Raw genomic sequence first — 21,260 nt, forward strand, 5'->3', positions numbered from 1 at the left:
GCGGCTGCACGGACGAGTATTATTAGCACCCGCCCCCGCCCCAGCTACTCTCTCCAAGTCAACAAACTTGAGCCTTTGTAGGCGGGATGCCGAGTGGGGAGCTCCCCAAAGCCGGTCTGACCCGGCACCCCCTGCCCCCTCCCCTCCCGCCTAGTGAGGGACAGGCACCTGGAGGTCGGAAACGGGGCGGGGCCCATAGCAGGGCTGCCCGCCCCATCCCAAAAAAGACCTAGCCGGTGGCGCCGCCGGGGAGTCCGCTTCCTGCCCCGCCCCTCCGCCCCCTAGCTCCTTAAAGGCGCAGGCCTGCAGCCTGGCTCCCACTGCTGCCAACTCCTGGACGGCTGTCGCAGGTGCCCCTTTAACCTGGGAGACAGCTTTCATTTTGCTGAATTAGTGTCTTGAGTCCCGACCAACTCCTTGCTCAATTTCAAAAAACGTATGGACTTAATCCAGCTAGGTACAAACGATTGAAATTTCTTTTGAGAGCCAAATTTTTTAAACTTAAACTTCTTCTAACGCCACTTCTTCAAAATAGACTGGCTTAGGCCGTGGTATTTTTGTGGAAGAGCCACACTCAAGGGGCCAAAGACCGCATGTGGCTCGCGAGCCGCAGTTTGCCGACCACGGAGCTAGAGCAAAGCCTGGGACGTGGAGGGGGCTCTGTGGGACCTTCCCAACTTGATAGAGTAACTTGAGAGACCCTCCCACAGAATCCAACAGTGTCGCCGGGCCCCTACAGGAACCCAATAACGCGGCCGCCAATCTGTGCCCGACTTCTCTCAGCGAGTCAGTCACCTCTTGGTATGAGGGAAGGTGAGTCTGCCAGGAGGGGGCAGCCAGGGGCGGCAGGGAGAGACCTGGACTAGGAGTATTCAGGCCTCATTCTAGTTCTAGCTTGATCACCCACCTGCCTGATGTTGTCAGACAGGTATTGGTGCCTCTCTAGGGATAACTGCAGTCTGAGTTTGGAGACCCAGGAGGAAGGGGGAAGTGAGAGCCCCAGAAATCAACTAAGGCCCAGTTTCTGGGGACTGTGCAAAGACAGAACAACCACCCAGGGTAGGCATATCTACCATTGCCAGATGGGGACAAAGGTAAGAGTCCCCATCCCTCTTCCACCCATACCTCCAGAACATAGCCTGACTGAACCAGTTCAAGGCACTTGAGTATTTACTCCCCAGCAACCTCCCAGATTGCCTTCCTCCTACACTCTCTTCCTCCTGTGAGGGTCCCAAGCCCCAACTCTCTTCAGTCCACATCAATTGTGAAATTTTTTTCACCTCTGGACCCCCATCCCTAGCTTTCTCATTGCAGACCCTGAGCACAGAGACAGACAGACAAGGCCTGAGTGAAAGGGGATATTTACAGACCAATATAAATAATGAAGTCCTGAACCTGACTCTTACTTGGGGCTACAAGAGCAACAGGATCCCTGAGAACTATTAATGTGCAGGCACTGGGCTCACATACTTTCTAGGCAGCAGCTCCTTTATATTTAACAACCCTGAGGGAAGGAAGGATTATTAGTCCCATTTTAATGAGGAAAAAGATTGAGAGCAGTCAAGCAACTGTTTCCTTTCACATATTGAGTAACTGAGCTGATGTTGGAACCAGTTTTCATTTCTCTAATCTGAAGGAATCCAAACACTGTACTAGCTGGTTTGGCTCAGTGAATAGAGCATTGGCCTATGGACAGAAGGGTTCCAGGTTCAATTCCAGTCAAGGGCACATGCCCGGATTGCCAGCTCAATCCCCAGCAGGAGGCAGCCAATTAATGATTCTCAATGTTTCTCTCTCTACCTCTCCCTTCCTCTCTGAAATCTATATATACTAATATACATGTATATCCTATATAATAAAAGGCTAATATGCAAATCAACCGAATGCTATGATGCACACTGACCACAAGGGGGCAGACGCTCAATGCAGGAGCTACCCCCTGGTGGTCAGTGCGCTCTTGCAGGGTGAGTGCTGTTCAGCCAGAAGCCCTGAGCTGGGTTCAAGGCTGGGGAGTGCAGTGGCAGTGGCAGGAGCCTCTCCCGCAGCCTCCACAGCAGTCGGACATGCCCTGAGGGCTCCCGGACTGCTAGAGGGTGCAGGCAGGCCAGGCTGAGAGACCCCCACCCCCAGTGCACAAATTTCATACACCAAGCCTCCTCTAGTGTGCACGAAATTTGGACCCCCATATATATATATATATATATATATACACACACATACATATATGAAGGAATCCAAAAACTATGGAATCTCTCCACTATGCACCCACAAACTCAAACCAAAATAATTTATCAGACACAAATATGTCTGTCTATTTATTAGAACTGGCTATCAGAGGAACCCCAAGCTCCACATGAGGAACTGGTTGACAGAGGGATGGGTAATGCAGGGAGGCAAGCTTAGGGCTTCATTTGTGGACCTGTGCTGAGCGAAAACTGATCCTGTGCCTCAAAGCTGGGGACAGACAGAGGGGACTCAATCAAGGAGCCAGAGTAGCAGCATCAGAGTCAGGCTGAGCAGGAGAGGCCCAGTCCCATGGAGCATGGCCCTAGAAGCCATGGCCAAGGCATAGAACCTCTCCACCTCTTCATTGGGGTTGCCCTGGGCCGGCTCAAACCACATCTGGATGCAGTGGCCACTCCCTCGGCTGTATTGGCTGGCCTGGTAGGAGTGACTCCAGAGGCCCTCACACATGGCTGCAGGAGTGGGGAAGTAGGACTCGAATGTGCGACAGACGGCCCCAGCTGGACACTAGTTAGATCCTGCAGCGGGAGAGAGGATAGACAAGACATCCAGCCCTGCTTACCTGAGAGAGATTCAGGCAATGCCAAATCCTCAAACCGCCTTTGCCCAAACCCCACCTCCATCTCCCCACCCACCCAGCCCTCACCTGAGGTCCAGTTCCAGCCCTTGTGCCAGTCACTCTTGCAGGTGTAGGAGGTGCGGCAGGCTTCCCACCAGCTCTCACAGTCCTCTTTGCACAGGGGCACGTTCAGGAAGCGCTCTCTGCGCCAGCTCTGGTTCACCTGAGTGGGAGGTAAAATGCGAAGGTTCCTCAGCCAGGCCTGTTGGCAGCCACAGCTTTGACTGGGGTGGGGTGGGGTGGGTGGGGTGGGATGGGGTGAGGGGGACCCCGGTACCTCCTGGATCCAGGGCCCCAGGTTGGGGGAGCACTCATAGAGACAGGTGTCCTGGATGAAGTGGCGCTTGCAGGCGGGCTCCATCTTGCCACAGTGGTCCCAGTTGAAGTTATACAGGAGGGAGGTGTCCTTGTGCAGCTCCTGGCTGGTGCTGACAGAGCAGCAGGCATTCTTCCTCCAGGGAGTGCACTGGGTGGGGAGGACACAGCACTCAGTTCCCCCTGCCACCCACTTCTGCCACCTCCAGCCTCTCCCCGTTTGGTTCTTGCCCTCCAGCCCCAGGTAGATTGTTCTAGAAATGCTCACTGTGAGGACCTCTCTGTCCTTGGCCTTCAGGAACTCCCATCTTGAGGGACACTCAATTGCAACAGTGTGATTAGGGGGTTGTGGGAGCCTGGGGGAAACCCTGTCTTGGGAGGACAAAAAACTATCATTTATACAGGCCTTAACACTTTATTTATTTTTAAATACATTTTATTGATTTTTTACAGAGAGGAAGGGAGAGAGATAGAGAGTTAGAAACATCAAACCTCCCACTGGGTATGTGCCTGCAAACCAGGTACATGCCCCTGACCGGAATCGAACCTGGGAACCTCCAGTCCCAGGCCGACGCTCCATCCACTGAGCCAAACTGGTTAGGGCCAGGCCTTAACACTTTATAAAAAATTCTTAAATTTACTCATTAAAAAAGTATTACTGAGTAGCTACTCTATGCCAGCCACTGTTGTAGACGGAGTATAGCAGACAAGAAAACAGGCAGAAATATGTGTTCATGGATCTTACATTCTGGTCAGGGGAGACAGACAGTAAGACACTAAAAGGGGAAAAATATGATATGGAAGGATATGATCAACTATATAGGGACGTTTGCAGCAGGGAATGAGTATGTGGAGAATGGGGTGATGGTTGGAATTTAAAATAAGGTGGTTTGAAAAGTCTCATTGCTAGGTGACATTTTCAGTAAAGAAGGAAAGATCCCTGACCAGGTAGCTCAGTTACTTAGAGCATCACCCTGATATGCCAAGGTTGTGTATTTGAACCCAGTCAGGGCACATATAAGAATAAACTAATGAGAAAAATAAAAAAAGAATAAACTAATGAATGCATATATAAGTGAAAAAAAACAGATGTTTCTCTCTCACTTCTTGTGTCTCTCCTTTCTCTCTCTAACATCAATAAATTAAAAAAAAAAAAGGAGGGGGGAGAAAGTAAGCAATACAGTCATCTATTATTGAATAACCATATTCTTGGCAAGTATTAAGATCTGTGTCCCCTCTATGGATAGGACAGTATCAGACACACAGAAACATTTGCTTAATAAAGTAAGTGACAAACATATTTATGATTTCCTTATCTAAACTGTATTACATCTTCCATATGAACACACCTTAGTTTACCCGATTTTCTAGGACAACACAAACCATGAAATGGAAGGTTGTACCATATGTTTTGTATTACCGGAGATTATCACTATTGTAGAAAATTTTCTGCTCAATGGCAACACTGCTAGGGTATCAGATAGCATTTAAGTTGCTAATAGAGTACACCTGTATAAATCTTCATTTGAAGCTGCCCCATGCATGTGCTGTTTCACAAGCACTTCTAATGTAGCCATAGCAGAGAATTGACATATGAAATGTAGTTTGTTTGTTTGATTGGTTGGTTTTTTTATAAATTGCTTTCTTTTTGCTTCTCCTTTGCATTATAGGTAACTACGTTGATATTTTTAAATTAATAGATTCTAGTAGATTTGAACTTCATTCCCGGATAGAAAAGAGAGTCTAAACAATATTGTTCCTAAAAAGGAAGTGTGGAAACTAAAAGGGTTGCAACCAAGTGGCATAATTTTTTACAGAATGTGTGAAAGTACTGCACCTCTGCCCCGTGTCGCAGTCCTAGAGGCCTCTCCTTTGCCCCTAGCACTCCATGGGACTGCCACACTGTAGTCAAAGTAGGAAAACCATCCTCCCCCAAACCCCTGGAGGTGTCCGCCCCAGTCCTACCCCACCACGAGCGCTAGTCATGTCCAGGTCCTGTGTGTGTCCATAGGCTCCTCTGGGCCTCAGTTTCCTCATGTGTGTCATGGGGAAAATGTCACCTACCTACGTCAGAGGACCACCGGAAAAATGAGATCATGGACAGAAAGCCCATGACACCTGGTAGGTAGGTACTCAGTAAGTGATCATTGCATGTGATTGCTGACATGGTATCCTGTTCTGAGGAGGCCGCCCCAAAATCAGCTAAACCGCTCCCCGACCTTTACCTTCTCAGCAATAATCAGCACATGGGGTGTCTGGCCCCTCACCCCTTCCCGCACCACCCTAAGGTCCTCTTCCCTGTCAGAACCAGTCCCCTCCCCAACCGCAGCCACACTGCGGCCATACCTGGCCATGCAGCTTGTCCTCAGGGCCTGGCTTTGTCTTGTGGTGTTTGGCGTCCATGCAGACGTTGAGCAGGTCTGTCCTGTCTCTGGCACTGCACACGGAGGCCGACAAGCAGGCCAGCAGCAGCAGAGGTGGCATCCGTCTCCAGGCCATGTCTTTCTGTCCCTGCAGAGGAAGCTGTGGTTAGGGAGAAGGAGGCCTGAGGGGAGAGCCCATGCCGGGTGCTCCCTTCACCCCCTCCTCAGTCTCCCCATCTCCACAGTGAAGGCTGGGGCCAGACCCTGTTCCTTCAGTGCTGGGTCCTGGGGCTGCCTGAGGCTGAGATAGATGAGGCTGGCAAAGGGGGCTCCCTCACCCGTCTTGGAGGGTTCAGAAGGGGATCTGGGGTTAGTAAGGGGACCCTCAGGGACAGTACCCAAGTTGGAGAAGAATGCTTAAACCCACACATTCTCTCTGGATTTTACCTTTAAAAAGAAAGAAGTTAAATGGTTTAGGTCCCTACTTCCTGAAAAGGGCCAGGGACCCACAGCACCCTTATGCTGTATTCAGCAAGTGCCCTGCCATTAGACCCTGGATCGCCTGGGTTCCCATGGCAGCTTAGGAACCCTGTTTGCCTGGGGAAGGCAGAGGCCCAGCTCTGCTGAGTTCTCCACATCGGCCTGAGGATCAAGGGATGTAACACAAACAGGACCATGTTTGGTTTAATGATACAGAAATGGAAGTGGTGTTTTTTTATCTTTAAAAAAGAAAAGTTTTGCTCTGACTGGTTTGGCTCGGTGGATGGAGCGTCGGCCTGCGGACTGAAGGGTCCCAGGTTTGATGCCGGTCAGGGGCATGTGCCTTGGTTGTGGGCACATCCCCGGTAGGGGGTGTACAGGAGGCGGCTGATCAATGTTTCTCTCTCATCGATGTTTCTAACTCTCTATCTCTCTCCCTTCCTCTCTGTAAAAAATCAATAAAATATATTTTTTAAAATAAAAATAAAATAATAATAAAAAATAAACGTTTTTATTGATTGTTAGAAAGAGGAAGGATGAGGAAGAGAGAGAAACATCAATCTGCTGCCTCCTGCACAATCCCTACTGGGGATCGATCCCACAACCTGGGCATGTGCCCTGACCAGAATCATACAGCAACCTCTTGGTGCATGAGATGATGCCCAACCAAATGAGCCACACCAGCCAGGACAAGAGTGGTGGCTTTCAAACAGATTTGCTCCCTCAGACTTCTTCCTTCCCTATTTCCTCAAAGCCTTTCCTCCCTCCTCCCCACTGTGACTCTGGCCCCTCAGCTCTCTGAGAGCTGGACTAATGCCCCAGATCGCCACCTGACTCCTCAGAAAACAAACGCAGAGACCCTTGGACACACCAGAAGGACCACATAAAGTCTGCCGTGTTAAAGGAGCCTGCCCGACAGGCACTGAGGGGCATGGGCGGCACCTGGATAAGTGACAGCCCCTTGTCTGTCCAGGACTGCCCGTCACCCCACCCCACCCTTTACAGATCTGTTTCTTTGGGCTTAGTCGCTGAAGCACTAAGAGTTGATAATGAAGACCCATTCCTCTCCCTCACCGTTCCCTCATGCAGTTCATCACCAAGTCCTGGGAAGGGTCCCTCCAAAAACCTTTTCAGAATTCACTTCCCCTGGCTCTGTGTTTGGGGTCAGTTCACTCCTCCAATTTCTTCCCCTTCAAGTCATCTTTCCCACAGGAGCCAGGGTGATCTTTCTATAGAAAGACATGCCCCTCCGCTACCCACAGACCCACCAAATCCCCCCAGTGCCCCTGTCACCCTTCCCTCCTGGGGGCATCTTGCCTGAGCCTCCTTTGCTGCTGGGAGCGCACGCTGCTGCGTCCAGACTGGCCTCTCTCAGGGCTGGCCTCAGCTCCAGGACCCTGGACTCCCCAGTGGTCTCTGTCCTCAAAGCAGGATGACTGCAAGAGCTCTGAATGTGCTTATGCAGAATGTACCCTGAGGTTAGCAATGTCTACTTCTACTTCCTTCCTTTCCAGACCTCACTGTATTCCAAGCTTCCTTAGTCTGTCAAGTTAGCCAATTTTATGTGATTTCATCTCTTTAGTTGTTAATTTACTCATTCCAGGATCCACACATTCAACATTCATGACAATATAGAGTAACACTCACCTCCTCGGGGAATCTGATTTTTTGTACCTTTTTGTTAAAAATATATTTTTATCGACTTCAGAGAGGAAGAGGGAGAGAGAGATAGAAACATCAATGATGAGAGAGAATCATCAATGGGCTGCCTCCTGCACGCCTCCCACTGGGGATCAGGCCTGAAACCCAGGCATGTGCCCTTGATCAGAAGCAAACTGGGACCCTTCAGTCCGCAGGCCAACGCTCTATCCACTGAGCCAAACCAGTTAGGGCAGGAATCTGATTTTTTAGGTTCCCCAACTGCTTGTTAGGATAAAGCTAACTTGAGGGGAATGAGGCAAGGAGTGGGGAAAACCCAGGCTTTAGGGTCAGGCCTTGGGACCCAGTAAGAGTTCCATCCCTGGCGCAACCTTGGTAAATGTCACTAAACCTTACTGAGCTTTTGCTGGCTCATCGGAAAATTGTTGAGGATTTAACTGGAAAAGTCTGACACGTACCAAGCAGGCTTAAATAACAAGTCTCATGTTAATTTGTTAGCGGTGAAGTAGACATAGGTAGAAGTTGAGGTACAGAAGTCTAGGTGTGAGGTGTTCTCTCTTTTCCACGTTCAGCACGGAAAAGGAACGGGTCCAGTTCCTGAGTGGAGGAGCTGGGGATTAAGAAATAAAGAAAGAAAGCAAGACGCAGAAATAGAAGCAAGCTGGGAGCCAGGTGGGACGCCATCCTCTCTGATGGAGAGGCAGGGACCCCGAGCCCACGCAGCACATTTATTTTATACCCCCAAATACCAGGAAGTATCACCAAAACTTAGGATCAAAGGAGCTTATTTGCTATTCTTGAGTAGGCCCTAGCATTCCTGGTGCTTGAGTGGATTTACATATCAAAGTCACAAATCCCAGACACCTGGTCAAAGGTAATAGCCAGTACTCATAACACTTTCCGCCTTCTTGGGGAATGTGTATCCAAGACCTGGCTCTGCCAGTCCCCTCGGACTCAGCTGACAACAATTAAAGAAATGCCCATGTGCCTTCCCAGGTGCTGTCTACATCTAGGGACACAGAGAAAAGTTGTATCAGATCTGATCAAATATAATATCTCACCAGATAACATTTCTTTAAACATAATTAAGGAATTTTTTTATAATCTTTTAAAAAATATGGTAGAATACATATTATATAAAATATACTATCTTCACCATTTTTAAGTGTACAGTTCTGTTAAGTACATTCATATTGTTGTGCAATCAATCTCTGGTAATCTCATTTTGTAACACTGAAACTATTCCCGTTAAGCAGCTACTCCTGATTCCCTCCTTCCCCTAATCCTTAGCAACCATCTTTTGACTTTCTGTCTCTGTGAATTTGACTACTCTAGATACCTTCTTTAAGTGGAAACATGTTCTTTTGTAACTGGCTTCTTTGACTACATTATAGTCATAAAGTTCATCCATTTATCAGAATTTCATTCCTTTTTATAGCTGAATAATATTTCGTTGTATGTATATACCACATTTTATTTATGGATACTTGGGTTGCTTCCACCTTTTGGTATTGTGAAGAACACTGCTATAAGCATGAGTGTACAAATATCTCTACAGGACCCTGCCTTCAGTTCTTTTGGGTACATACCCAGAAGTGGAAGAGCTGGATCATATGGTAATTCTATTTTTAACATTTGAGGAACTGTCATACTTTTTTCCATAGCAGCTGCAGAATTTTACATTCCCATCAACAGTGTACAAGAGTTCCAATTTGCCGAAACCGGTTTGGCTCAGTGGATAGAGCGTCGGCCTGCAGACTCAAGGGTCCCAGGTTCGATTCTGGTCAAGGGCATGTACCTTGGTTGCGGGCACATCCCCAGTAGGGGGTGTGCAGGAGGCAGCTGATCGATGTTTCTCTCTCAGCGATGTTTCTAACTCTCTATCCCTCTCTCTTCCTCTCTGTAAAAAATCAATAAAATATATATTTAAAAAAAAAAAGAGTTCCAATTTCTTCCCATCCTTGCCAACACTTGTTATTTTCTGTTGGATTTTTTTTTTTTTTCAAAAAATAGAAGCCATCCTAATAGATGTCAGGTGAAATCTCATTGTAGTTTTGATTTGCATTTCCCTAATGATTAGTGACATTGCACAACTTTTCATATGTTTATTGGTCATTTGTACATCTTCTTTGGACTTCATTATCAAGTCCTTTTCCCATTTTTAAATCAGGTTATATGTGTTTTTTTGTTGAGTTGAAGGATTTGCTCCTTGTTAAATATATGATTTGCTAATATTTTCTCCTGTTTTGTAGGTTGCCTTTTCACTCTAATTGTTCACTGATGCACAGAAGTTTTTAATTTTGATGGAATTCAATTTAACTCTTTTTGTCTTCTGTTGCCTATGCTTTCGTTCTTCTATCCAAGAAGTCATAGCCTAATACAATGTCATAAAGCTCTTGCCCTGTGTTTTCTTAAGGAGTTTTAATTGTTTTAGCTCTTTGTGATTAGGTCTTTGATCCATTTTGAGTTAAATTTTATAGATAGAGTAAAATAAGGGCTGAATGTAATTTTTTTTTTTTTGCATGTGAATATCCAGGTATGTCCCAGCATCATATTTTGAAAATGCTATTCTTTTTTTTTAAATTTTTTTTTCAATTTTTTTTATTAAGGTATTATATGTGTACATATCTTACCATTGCCACCCCCCACCCCACTCCCATATATGCCCTCACCCCCCAGAGTTTTGCATCCGTTGGTTATGCTTATATGCATGCATACAAGTTCTTTGATTGATCTGTTATCTCCCCCACCTCTCCCTAACTTTCCCCCTGAAATTTGACAGTCTGTTTGATGCTTTACTGTCTCTGTATCTGTCTTTTTGTTCAAGTTTATAATGTTCTTTATTATCCATAAATGAGTGAGATCATGTGGTATTTTTCTTTCATTGACTGGCTTATTTCACTTAACATAATGTTCTCCAATTCCATCCAGGTTGCTGCAAATGATGAGAATTCCTTCTTTTTTATGGCAGCATAGTATTCCATTGTGTAGATATACCACAGTTTTCTGATCCAGTCATCTGCTGACGGGCACCTAGGCTGTTTCCAAATCTTAGCTATGGTGAATTGTGCTGCTATGAACATAGGGGTGCATATATCCTTTCTGATTGGTGTTTCTAGTTTCTTCGGATATATTCCCAGGAGTGGGATTACTGGGTCAAATGGGAGTTCCATTTTCAGTTTTTTGAGGAAACTCCATACTGTTCTCCACAGTGGCTGCACCAGTCTGCATTCCCACCAGCAGTGCACGAGGGTTCCTTTTTCTCCGCATCCTCGCCAACACTTGTCGTTTGTTGATTTGTTGATGATAGCCATTCTGACAGGTGTGAGATGGTACCGCATTGAAAATGCTATTCTTTGAATTGTCATTTATTCTATTGAATTGTCTTGATACCATTGTCAGAAATCTGGACTGTAAGTTCTATTCCATTGATGTGTACATCTATCCTCATGCTGCTACCACACTGTCCTGATTATTGCAGTTTTGTAATAAGTTTTGAAATTGGAAAGTGTGAGTCCTCCAATTTGGTGCTTTCTTAAGATTGTTTGAGCTATCATGGGTCTCTGACATGTCCATATAGGTTTTAGGTTCATATTGTCTATTTCTCAAAAATAGTCAGCTGGAATTTTGGTAAGGATTGATTTGAATCTATAGAGCAACTTGGGGAGAATTGCCTTTTATCAAAAGTGTCTTCTGATTGATGAATATGGAATGTCTTTCCACTTATTAGCTTTTTAATTTCTTTGAACAATGTTGTGTAGTTTTCAGTGTACAAGACTTTTAGTTTTTTTAATGTATTGCAATGTGTTTTGTTCTTTTTTATACTATTGTGAATGGAATTCTAATATTAAATTTATTGTTGTATTGTTTATTGATAGTGTACAGAAATACAATGTTTTTGTTAATACTCATCGGAGGATATTTTTCCCATTGATTTTAGAGAGAGTGGTGGAATGGAGGGAGAGATGGATGTGAGAGAGACACATTGATTGATTGCCTCACGCAAGGGCCCTGACCAGGGGCCTGGGATCTAACCTGCAACCCAGGTACTCTTCCCTTGACAGAAAATCGATCCCGAAACCCTTTGGTGCTTGGGCTGGTGCTTTAACCACTGAGCATACCGACTAGGGCCAGTTTATTTATTTATTTTTATTTTTTAAATATATTTTTTATTGATTTCAGAGAGGTAAGGAGAGGGAGAGAGAGCTAGAAATATCAATGATGAGAGAGAATCGTTAATCGGCTGCCTCCTGCACACCCCACACTGGGGATTGAGCCTGCAATCTGGGCATGTGCCCTGACCAGGAATTGAACCATGATCTCCTGGTTGACGCTTAACCTCTGAGCCATGCCGGCTGGGTGGGCCAGTTTATTTTTATATATAGATCTGGTGCTTATAAATTTGCTGAATTCACCTATTAGTAATACAATGTTTTGTAGGTTCCTTAGGATTTTTTATATACAATGTCATACCATCTGTGAATAGAAATAGTTTTATTTTTTGTTTGCAATCTGAATGACTTTTATTTCTTTTTCTTAAAATATATGTTTATTGATTTCAGAGAGGAAGCGGGAGAGAGAGAGAGAGAGAGAGAGAGAGAAACATCAAGGATGAGAAAGAATCATTGATTGGCTGCCTCCTGCACGCCCCTACTGGGGATCAAGCCCACAACCCAGGGAATGTGCCCTTTACTGGAACCGAACCTGGGACCCTTCGGTCTGCAGGCCAACACTCTATCCACTGAGCCAAACCAGCTAGGGCTATTTCTTTTTCTTCACTAACAGCCCTAGCTAGAACCTTCAGTAAAATGTTGAATAAACATGATGAGAGTAAAAAACAAAACAAAAATAAAACACGATGAGAGTGGCTATTCATGTCTTATTCCTGATCTTAGAGGGAAAGCCTTTTGGCATTAGTGTGATGTTAACAGTGGGTTTTTCATACATGTTCTTTATAAGGTTGGGAAATTTTCCTTTTCTTCCAAACTTATTTATTGGTTGTTTTGTTGGTGTGTCTTTGTTTTCTTTTTGTTGGTTTTTTTTGGTTTTTTTTATCATGAAAGGACTTTATATTTTGTCAAATGACATTTCTGCATCAACTGAGATGATCATGTGGGTTTTGCCCTTCATTCTAGTCATGTGGTATTTTATTAAATCCACTGCCTTTTGGATGTTAAACCAACTTGCATTCCCAAGGTTAATCCTACTTGGTTATGGTGTATAATATCTTTGACATGTTGCTAAATTCAGTTTGCTAGTATTTTGTAGAGGAGAGTTATGACTTTATTTAAAAGGGATATTGGGGTGTAGTTTTCTTTCCTTCGATATGGGTCTGCTTTTGGGCTCTCCATTCTGTTTATTTGTTTATTCTTTGCCAATACCCACTGTTTTGATGACTTTGTCTTTATAGTAAGTCTTGAAGTCAGGTAATATCAGTTCTCCAACTTTTTCTCTTCCAATATTGTGTTGGCTATTCTGAGTCTTTTGTTTCTCTATATAAACTGTAGAATCAGTTTGTTAATATCTACAAAACAACTTAGTGGAATTTTGATTAGATTACTTGAATCTGTAGATCAAGTTGGGAATAACGGGCATCATGACAATATTGAATCTTCTTATTCATGAACATGAACTATCTCTCTATGTATTTAGTCCTTGTACTTTGTTCATCAGAGTTTTGTAGTTTTCTTTATATAGATCTTGTACATAGTTGGTTAGGTTTATACCTAAATATTTCATTTTTCTGTATGGTAATGTAAATGATAATGTTTTTAGTGTTTTTTTTTATTTCAAATTCCACTTGTTTGTTGCTAGTATATGGAAAGGCAATTTACTTCAGAGAGGAAGGAAGAGGGAGAGAGAGATAGAAACATCAGATGAGAGAGAATCATTGATTGGCTGCCTTCTGCACACTCCACACTGGAGATCGAGCCCGCAACCTGGGCATGTGCCCTTGATTGGAATTGAACCTGCCCCCTCTCCCCCCCACACCCCAGTCCGAAGATCCACGCTCTATCCACTGAGCCAAACTGGCTAGGGCGGCAATTGAATTTTGTATATTAATCTGTATCCTGCAATCTTGCTATAATCACTTATTAATTCCAGGAAATTTTTTGTCAATTCTTTTGCACTTTCTCCATAGAAGAACAAGTCACCTATGAACAAAGATAATTTTATTTCTTCCTTCCCAATCTATGTGTGTGTGTGTATATATATATGTGTATATATATATATATATATATATATATATATATATGTATTTTTAATATATTTTATTGATTTTTTACAGAGAGGAAGGGAAAGGGATAGAGGGTTAGAAACATCGATCAGCTGCCTCCTGCACACCCCCCACTGGGGCTGTGCCTGCAACCAAGGTACATGCCCCTGACTGGAATCAAACCTGGGACCCTTCAGTTCGCAGGCCAATGCTCTATCCACTGAGCCAAACCGGTTAGGGCCAATCTGTATGTTTTTTATGTCCTTTCCTTATTTTATTTCATTATCTGGAACTTCTAGTATGATGTTGAAGGGGAGTGGGAGAGGGAAAATCCTTGCCTTGTACCTGATCTTAGTGGGAAATCTCCCAGTTTCTTACCATTAATTATGATTAGGATTTTTTAAATATCAAGTTGAAGTTCTTGTAAATGTTTAAGTTTAATTATTATACTCCAGATTTTCTATTTGATTTTTTAAAAAATAATTTATATCTTGTCCTGGCTGGTGTTTTTCAGTGATTAGAGTGTAGGCCCACACACCAAAGGGTCATGGGTTCAATTCCAGATCAAGGGAATGTACCTGGGTTGCATGTTCACTCCCCTCCCCTGGTGGCGGGTGGGGCACGTGTGGGAGGCAACCAATCAATGTGTCTTTCTCACATTGTCTATGTTTCTCTCTAGCTCTCTCTCTCTCTCTCCTCCCTCCCTTCCACTCTCTCTGAAATGCAATAGAAAAAAATGTCCTCAGGACAGGATTAACAACAACAAAAATTTATATCTCTTTATTGATATTCTCCTTTTGGTTAGACATCATTTTTACATTTTCCCTGACTCCTTTAGACATGGTTCATTTTTATAATAGATGAGTTAAAAACAAATAAGTTCAACGTAAGGGACAATGTCTGTTGACTGCCTTTTTTCTCCTTATATAGGCCATACTCTCCCATTTCTTTGCGTGTCTTATTGTGTTGGGGAACAGTGTAAAAACTGGTAATTTTATGCCGAAACCGGTTTGGCTCAGTGGATAGAGCGTCGGTCTGCGGACTGAAAGGTCCCAGGTTCGATTCCGGTCAAGGGCATGTACATTGGTTGCGGGCACATCCCCGGTGGGAGGTGTGCAAGAGGCAGCTGGTCGATGTTTCTCTCTCATCGATGTTTCTAGCTCTCTATCCCTCTCCCTTCCTCTCTGTGAAAAATCAATAAAATATATTTTAAAAAAAACAAACTGGTAATTTTAAATGACATAATATGGCATCTTTGGAAATTAGATACTCCCAAGGCTCATATTTGTTCCTGTTTATTTGTTGATTGACATTCAAGGACTAAATCTGTAAAGCCTGTTTTCTTTGTCATGTGTGGTCACTGTCATTTCTGCCATTTAGCTTAGTGGTCAGCTAATGAGTGGACAGAGATTTCCTTAAATGTCTTCCACTCTTTGCCAAGGGATTCTGTGTGTTGGTTCAGGCAAGCCTTCAAAGCTCTGAAAGTTTACTCTCCCTTACCCCTCATTTCCTGCTTCACCCAGGCCTTAAGGTTATTAGAATTGAGAGATTGGGCCTTTTCATGTGTTTCCAGGGTTTACATACAGTTTTGCAAACACATGTGGATTTCTAGACCCCCGGGTACGTCAGAGCTTTTCAAAGCCTTCTAGCTACGTGTCCTTCCTAATATTTCTTTTAAGTTTTTTGGCCAGCTTATGGTTTGTCTCAGCTGGTTTCCCTGCCTCAGGGAGTTGGGATGTCTAACAGTTTGCTGATGATTATTTGGACAAACACCCAGGGATGGGGCTTCTCGCTGTGTGAGCTCTGAGTCAGTCAAATAAGACTAGCTCTATGAATGGGGCTCTTACCAGGAGCTGCCAGACAAATCAGTGACATTTCTCCAGGGATAGGGCTTTGGGAGGAATTCCACACCCACTCTGTCCCCTCTAGTGGCTCCTGGGCTTCTGTTTTTCACAGTTACTATAGTTGTGAGATAACTGGGTTTGAAGGCTACCAGAGTTTGGGAGAGGAGGATGGGAAAAATGTCAAAATGCCAAGAGCTTGCTGTTTCCTACTGAGATTCAACCATTTTTCTTAAATAAGTGCTCCTTAGATTTTGAAAGTTTGGGTTAATTTCCAGAGTTCTGGAAAAGCTGAGTTTGACATCTTGCCAGTATTCTTGCTTTCATGGAGGAGTGGATTTTCAGATGCCCTTCCTCTGCCATTCCAGAAGTGCATCTTCAGGTTACTTTTATTTTAAGAGGCATAAAGCCTCTTACTAAGAGTCTTTGAGTATACATTCTGCACTTACCATGAAGAAATAAGTTATTTTTTGTTTCCTGTGTTTTCCCCTACAGCAGTGTTAAGGTCCTTACCCAACCTAACTGTGAACTTTTACTTCGCAGGAAACACGTTAATTTTTATTTTATTTTGTGCTGGCTCACTCACGTTGTGCTCTTAGGTCATGATACAAGACAGTATGTTTCCTCATTTCTAGAGAAGTTAAAATTCTTAATGACAATGTTATAAATAGAGTTCTCTTATTAATGAGACAGCCAAGACTCAGGCTATTTCCTGCCAACACTTTCTTCAGTTCTCTTCTCTAAATCAGGCCCTACATTCAGGACAATAAAACTATCAAGGTGTATTTTACACCAAAACCACCCTAGCATTTCTCAGACAGCTGCTAGAATACACCAAAAACTTGCTCTCTAACAGCATGGCACTCATAAGTAAAGTACTCAAGGAGGGATGCTAAAAATAATTAAATATAATTGGTATGCTCCACGTTTTTAAAATTAGCTTATCAATATTATAAGAGTTGCCCTGTTCATAGTGTCCACAATGTGGAGGAAGATGACAGCAAAGGGAGGAGCTCATCCCTTTGAGGTGAGTTTTATACAAGGTAAAGGGTTCTGACCAAATGGTTAGTTATTGTGGACTTTTTCAAATGGGTAAAATCATACTCATGTTCACAGGCAAGGGTTTGCATGATCACTGTCAACAAGTTTATTTCCAAGACGATTTTATGCCTTTATTTAAAATCACCTTTTAGACCAGCCATTGTGGCTCAGTGGTTGAGCATTGACCTATGAACCTGGAGGTCAAGGTTCAATTCCCAGTCAGGGCACATGCCTGTGTTAAGGGCTCAATACCCAGCAGGGAGCACGAAGGAGACAGCTGATCAATTGTTCTCTCTCAATATTGATGTTTCTATCTCCCTCTCCTCTCCCTTCCTCTCTGAAATCAGTAAAAAAAAGTATATAAAGTAAAGTAAAATAATAAAATCTCCTTTTATTGTTGATAGGAATCTAGGTGCACATCTTACAAAATAGACTGTAAGGCACTCAGGATTTCTAAATATGTATCACCCACAGAGCTCTGGCAAATAGAGGAGATAAATGGAATTATCAAAAATAAGTTAGCCCAGGTGGTGTGGCTCAGTGGTTGAGCATTGACCTATGAACCAGGAGGTCAAGGTTTGATTCCCAGTCAGGGTTGTGGGCTCAATCCCCAATAGGGGGTGTGTAGGAGGCAGCTGATCAGTGATTCTCAGCATTGATGTTCCTATCTCTCTCTCCCTCTCCCTTTGTCTCTGAAATCAATAAAAATATATGTTTAAAAATAAGTTGGGTAAAGTGGTTGAGAAAACTAACTCTCCTTGTCTATTTCTCCTTCCTCAGGTTCTATGATATGTTCTCTTTAAAAAAAAAAAAAAATTATATATATATATATATTATTGACTTTTTACAGAGAGGAAGGGAGAGGGACAGAGAGCTAGAAACATCGATGAAAGAGAAACATCGACCAGTTGCCTCCCGCACACTCCCCACCGGGTATGTGCCCGCAACCAAGGCACATGCCCCTGACCGGAATCAAACCTGGGACCCTTGAGTCCACAGGCCGACGCTCTATCCACTGAGTCAAACTGGTCAGGGCTATGATATGTTCTCTTGAAAGTAGCCATCAACTGAGACTTCATGAATCTCTTCCTCAGGAGGTTCATGCTCTGTTCTGCTCTTCATTCTGCTGTTGGAAATGAACACATTGATCAGATCATCTGGTCCTTTTAACAAGTGGTTTCTATTCTCTCCTTTTGTTTCCCTACAGATCCTGCCATGATTGACTGATGGGAAAATAGACTCATGGATCTGACATCACCACCATAAACCAACACTTGAATAATTCAACCTATCAGAGCCCTGGTTCTTGTCCAGAAAAATTCCAGCCCCAAAGCAAAAGAAATGCTCACCCACAAACAGGTAAGAAGAAATAATTTTGAAAGAAATAGTGAAGTTGACAAAGGATATGATTGTGCTTATTGTGTCGGTATTTTTGGTAATGTGCTTCATGTTCTTTTTTTAATTAGTCATATGATGCAGCCCTTTTCTTTCCGCTGGCTCTGATCGCTAACCCTCAATTTAGCAGACCACACTTGTGCCAACTGGAATAAACACTCCCTCTAAAAAATTTTTTTGGTCAGTGGGCTACGTTTTTAAATGTCTCAACTGGTATTGTCATCTTCATCTACACCAAGAACAGACTCCCTCCTTGATTACTGTATTGATCCAACCAATGCCTCAAAGTTCGTAATCAAATAGAAATTGCCTCAGCCCTACCCAGGTGGCTGAGTTGATTGGAGTGTGGTCCCCTGCACAAAAGGTTGCAGGTTAGATTCTGGTCAGGGCACATACCTAGGTTGCGGGTTCAATCCTGGTCAGGGGACATATGGTAGGAAACTGATGTTTCTCTCACATCAATGTTTCTCTCTCTCTCCCCTCCGCTCTATAAAATCAATAAACATAAACTCAGATGAGAATTCAAAAATATTGTCTCAGATAATAGATTGTATGGAGCCAGATGATAAATTCCGTAGAATACAGCCCTCATGGGTGCAACCCATAGAAATCAGAATCATACAAGATTCCCTATATGCTACCATGCAAGAGAGAATACCCTATAGGCAATCATTCATTTATTCATTCATTTCACATATCATAAAATTTACTTATTTAAAGTTTACAATGATTTTGCCAAGTGGTGCAACCTTATTGTAAAAGAGTTTTATTGTTTTTTAACTTATAATTTTTATTGAATTTATTGGAGTGACACTGGTTAACAAAATTATACAGGTTTCAGGTGCATAATTCCACAACACATCATCTGTACTCTGTATTGTGTTCACCATCCCAAGTCAAGTCTCTTTCCATCACCCTATACTTTCCTCTACCTCCCTGCTCCCCTGTAACATTTAGAACATTTTCATTCCTTCTCATACACATTTATACTTAATTCCTGTTCCCAAATCCAGTCCCAGGCAGTCACTAATCTACTTTCTGTCTATAAATTTGACTTTTCTGGACTTTTCATACAAATGGACTTTCACTTGGCATGTTTTTAAAGTTCATGCATGACATAGCATGTGTCAATAGTTCATTAGCTTTTCTTGCTAAAAAAGTATTCCATTCTATAGATACAACACATTTTGTCTATCCATTCATCAGTTGATGGACATTTAGGTTATTTCCAATTTGGGGCTTTTATGAATATGCTGTTATGAACATTCAAATGTTAAGTTTTTGTGTGATATGTATTCTCATTTCTCTTGATTTGTTGGGCTATAAGACTTGTACATTTAACTTTTGAGAAACTGCCACTGTTTTCCAAAGGGTAGAACCATTTACATTTCCATCAGCAATGTATGAGGGTTCCAATTTCTCCACATCCTTACCAACATTTGTTATTGGCAGTCTTGTTTATCATAGTCAGTCTAATGGGATGAAATGAGTGTATTATTATGGTTTTAATTTCCATTTCCAAAAGATGTTGAGCATCTTTTCATGTACTTGTTAGCCACTCATGTACTTTCTTTGATGAAATGTCCATTTATTTCTTTTGCCCATTATTTGACAGGCCTGTTTGTTTTTATTATTGAACTAGAGGCCTGGTGCATGAAATTCATGCACGGGTGGGGTCCCTAGGCCTGGCCAGCGACCAGGGCTGATTGGGGCTAGGCCTATCAGGGCCAGGCTGGAGAGGAAACTACGGTTCCATGCTGGGCGTGGAAGGAACAGACGCCAGACACCGACACTACCATTGTCGGTGGCCTGCCACTGCCTGGTACCTTGCCTCCCCCCCTCCTTCCCTTGCCACCACACAGCCACCGTGGCAGGCAGGCAGCAGGCTGATCCGGGCCTGCTGGCCAGGGCGAGGGACAGGGCATGGGAGGTTGGCTGCCTGCCATGAGGAGGGAGCCAGCCCTTGGCCCCCATGGGAAAGGTGCTGTGTCTGCCGCCACCCAACCCCAGTTCCCCGTCCCAGCCCGGCCAGCTGGGGGAGGTTAGCTGTGACAGCGCACTGTGTTGAGAGTCTGCATCCTAGTGGTCAGCATGCGTCATAGCTACCAGTCGTTCTGGTCACTTAGGCTTTTATATATATAGATAGATAGATTGTTGCTATTCTTTGCATAGTATGCATATAAATCCTTTATCAGACTTGTGTTTGGCAAATATTTCCTCCAAACTGTTGTCTTTTAAATTACTCAGTGGTTGAGCATTGACCCGTGAATGGCTAAGGCCAAGTATTTTTATAAATAACTAGAGGCCCGGTGCACAAAATTTGTGCACTGGGAGGGGGGGGCGGTCCCTCAGCCTGGCCTGTGCCCTCTCACAGTCCAGGACCTTGTTCCTTACTGCCTACCTGCTTGCTACTCCTTAGCACTGCCATGAGCCTGGCTTCTTGCTGAGCAGTGCTCCCCCTGTGGGAGCTCACTGACTACCAGGGGGCAGCTCCTGCATTGAGCGTCTGCCCCCTGGTGGTCAGTGCGCATCATAGTGACCTGTCATTTTGCCCTTCCATCAATTTGCATATTAGGCTTTTATTATATAGGATTCACAATCAGCACAGTAGACCTTTGATAAGGTATGTTAGATTGAGGTGATTCTAATCTTAAATTTCAGTAATTTTAATCTCTAATAATAAAAGCATAATATGATAATTAGACCTGACAGCCGAATGACCTTCCAGATGTCCTTCTGGATGACCTTCTGGGTGAAGCCAGGGCTGTGAGGTCTGAGGCAGCCACTGTGGCTGCAAGGGCTGAACCCCTTGCACGAATTTTGTGCATTGGGCCTCTATTACATCTATAAACATGCCATATTTGTAAAGTGTCACAAATTCTGTAGAGAATATAATACATCAATTGACTGTGTTCACAAGACTATTTAGGGTGGTAGCCAGTAGATTGTACCACTTTCCATTTAAAGTTGGTCCTCCTCCTTCTTACCAAAACCAAACCCCAAAAATACATTTGTAACTATGATCATGCCAGAAATATACTGACCATAGCATAACAGTTTTTGTAGTAGTCATTAGGTCTGTTGAC

At 43.6% G+C, this 21,260-nt stretch overlaps 1 protein-coding gene across 1 annotated transcript; it reads right to left on the minus strand.

The window, feature by feature from the left end:
• Positions 1-2,338: 2,338 nt before the first annotated feature.
• Positions 2,339-7,393, minus strand: LOC103293566 (folate receptor beta). The gene is given in 5 exon segments (XM_054724948.1): positions 2,339-2,762; positions 2,891-3,026; positions 3,141-3,329; positions 5,525-5,689; positions 7,339-7,393. Coding segments are annotated over 4 exon segments (765 nt in total). The 5' UTR covers positions 5,678-5,689; positions 7,339-7,393; the 3' UTR covers positions 2,339-2,475.
• Between the last annotated feature and the right edge of the window lie 13,867 nt (positions 7,394-21,260).

Source organism: Eptesicus fuscus, chromosome 13, assembly GCF_027574615.1.
Source record: "Eptesicus fuscus isolate TK198812 chromosome 13, DD_ASM_mEF_20220401, whole genome shotgun sequence".
Taxonomy (NCBI): domain Eukaryota; kingdom Metazoa; phylum Chordata; class Mammalia; order Chiroptera; family Vespertilionidae; genus Eptesicus; species Eptesicus fuscus.